This window comes from Arachis duranensis, chromosome 9 (genome assembly GCF_000817695.3).
Source record: "Arachis duranensis cultivar V14167 chromosome 9, aradu.V14167.gnm2.J7QH, whole genome shotgun sequence".
In the NCBI taxonomy this organism is placed as follows: domain Eukaryota; kingdom Viridiplantae; phylum Streptophyta; class Magnoliopsida; order Fabales; family Fabaceae; genus Arachis; species Arachis duranensis.
Window position 1 is genome coordinate 113,090,332 of NC_029780.3, and position 2,957 is coordinate 113,093,288.

The 2,957-nt window shown below is 35.4% G+C and overlaps 1 protein-coding gene across 1 annotated transcript; it reads left to right on the forward strand.

Moving 5' to 3' along the window:
• Positions 1 to 1,848: 1,848 nt before the first annotated feature.
• Positions 1,849 to 2,676, forward strand: LOC107467218 (uncharacterized). Its single transcript, XM_016086258.1, has one exon. It carries the CDS (start codon positions 1,849 to 1,851, stop codon positions 2,674 to 2,676), a length of 828 nt encoding a protein of 275 aa, XP_015941744.1.
• Positions 2,677 to 2,957: the final 281 nt, after the last annotated feature.

Consider the following 2,957-nt stretch of genomic DNA (forward strand, 5'->3'; position numbering starts at 1 on the left):
TCCTAGCTATTTTATCACCATGACCTGTAATCCTGAATGGGATGAGATAAAAAGAGAAGTGACTCCCATTGGATTGAAGGCAGAAGACCGTCCTGATATATTATGTCGAGTTTTCCAGATCAAGTTTGATGGTTTGATTGATAACCTAAAAGAGAGAAAAATCTTTGGCAAAATTTTAGGATGTAAGTCTGTGTTTATGCAACACTTTATTAAAATCTTATGTTGTAATTCTTTACTCATTTGTCTTTTTCAATTTTTAGTTTGCACTGTAGAGTTTCAAAAGAAATGGCTTCCGCATGCACATATCCTTTTATTCATGAGTAACGAGTCAAGCCACAAACACCAGATGACATAGACAAACATATAACAGCTGAGATTTCTGATGAAAATGAAAGGCCAAATCTACATGGAGCTTTTCAAAATTACATGGTACATGGTCCATGTGGTCCGTACAACAAGAATTCACCTTGCATGAAGAATGGATCCTGTTTAAAGTTCTATCCTAAAGAGTTTAGACAGCAAACACTCATTGATGAGGCCGGATTTCCCAAATATAGACGTACTGATAATGGTCAAATAGTGAAGAAAAGGGAATGTGTACTAGACAATAAGTTCATTGTTTCGTATAATCCAGAATTGTTGCTCAAGTTCGGGTGCCACATAAATATGGAATACACATGCCAAACGAGTTCTATTAAGTATCTGTTTAAGTATGTACACAAGGGTAATGACCGCGTAACAGCTACTCTATACAATGCTGGTGATCCGTCAGAAGCCACACAAGTTGTTGACGAAATTAGGAATTACTACGATTGTAGGTACATTTCGGCATGTGAGGCAGTCTGGCGTCTATTTGGATACAAATCCAAAAGAAATAACCATTTGTGATTAGACTTCCATTCCATTTGGAGGATGATCAACTTGTGGTTTATGGTGAAACTTTTAATGTGAATGATATCGTTGAAAGAGCAATATCTCATAAGTCCATATTTTTGGGATGGATGGCGGTGAACATGTCATATCTCTATGCTCGAAGTCTGACTTATGCTAAGTTTCCAACCAAGTTTGTTTGGAAGGACGATTCTTCAAAGTGGTTTTCTTGAAAGAAAGGCTTCGCAATTGGAATGTTGACTCATGTACCTGTAGGTAATGACGAGTTTATATTCAATTTTGATCTTTAATGATTTAAATTTAAAATCTTAACAGCCTGTTCTACACGTCCATTTTATTCGATTTATCTACACTAGAAAATAAATGTTCAAATAACTTTCAACAGTTATAATCTGTAGATTATACAATTTTTTATTTTTCTATATTTTTTAAGAAAATTATTCTTATGCGGATGTATAGCTATAATAATTAAAATAGTGTAGCTTAATCCATTTAACAACTTAAAAGTGAGATTTTAACCAAGTTTTTTACAGCAAATACCGAAGAATATTACCAACGACTTCTCTTGAATACTCAAAGAGGATGTATGAATTTTCGCGAAATAAGAACAGTAGGAGGAACAATTTATGCTACGTATAGAGATGCATGCCTTGCCCTTGGACTCTTGCAAAATGACAAAGAATTCATTGATGCAATTAAGGAAGCAAGCTCATAGGCCTCAAGATCATATGTTAGGAGGTTATTTGTCATTCTATTAACATCCAACAATATCTCAAGACCAGAACATGTCTGGGATAGATGTTGGCATGAACTCTCAGATGATATTTTGTATCGATAGAGAGCCGTGATGACATGAGGAGTGAGTTTATATTAATTACAATGATAAAAGTTCTTTCTTATTGATCATTTTTAGTTTGATTGAATTTTTACAGTATCGTATAATATATAGAGTTAACAATGTCAGATGATGAGATTAAGCAGTTGTGCTTAGTGGATATAGACAAGATCTTACATTCCTATGGTAAAACCTTGAAAGACTATCCTCCTATGCCTTTAGCAACTGAAGTTGATAGTTCTTTGTTAACCGAAAGGGTTATTAGGGAAGAGCTAAACTTTAACAGGGATGATTTAAAGAAAAATGCCTCAGACATGTTAGCCAACACAACACCTGAGCAGAGATATGCATTCGATAAAATTGTTACAGCTGTGTATTGTGAGGAAGGGGGTTTTTTCTTTGGTCATGGGGGTACTGAAAAAATATTTCTTTTGAACCTTATGTCTGTTGAGATTCGCTCAAGGGGTGATATAGTGTTAAACATTGCTTCGAGTAGTATTGCATCTTTACTTCTTCCCAATGGAAGAACGGCATACTCAAGGTTCGAAATACCGCTGAATATAACTGAGGATTCTGTATGTAACATCAAACTTGGTTCTCCTCAAGCAATGTTACTGTTGAAAGCCAAACTTATAATTTGGGATGAGACTCCAATGGTTAGTAGGTACTGTTATGAAGCACTTGATAAATGCTTGGGTGATATAATGAAGTGTTCTCCAACATATAGCAAAGATTTGCCCTTTGGAGGAAAAGTGATTGTACTAGGTGGAGACTTTAGACAAATTCTTCCTGTTATTCCACGAGGATCGAGACAAGATATCGTTCATTCAACCATGAATTCGTCTTACCTTTGGAAATTTTTTCAGGTGCTCAAACTAACAAAAAACATGAGACTCTCCATAGGGACGACTGCTTCAAATCAAGATGAGACAGAGCAATTTGGTGAGTAGTTATTGAAAGTTGGTGATGGTCTAATAGTGACAATATGGATGGTGAATCTGAGATATGGAGATATTGTTATTCCTTCTTCGGACCAGGCATTTGATGAGTTGGTTCATTTTTCTTATCCAAATATTTTAGAAAACATGTCCTCAAATGATTTTTTCAAAGCAAGAACTATACTGGCTCTCACGCTAGAATTCGTTGAAGAGATCAACAACCATCTGATGGCTATCATTCCTGGAGGAAAAAAATTATATCTTAGTTCGGATTCCATTCGTATGGATGAAGG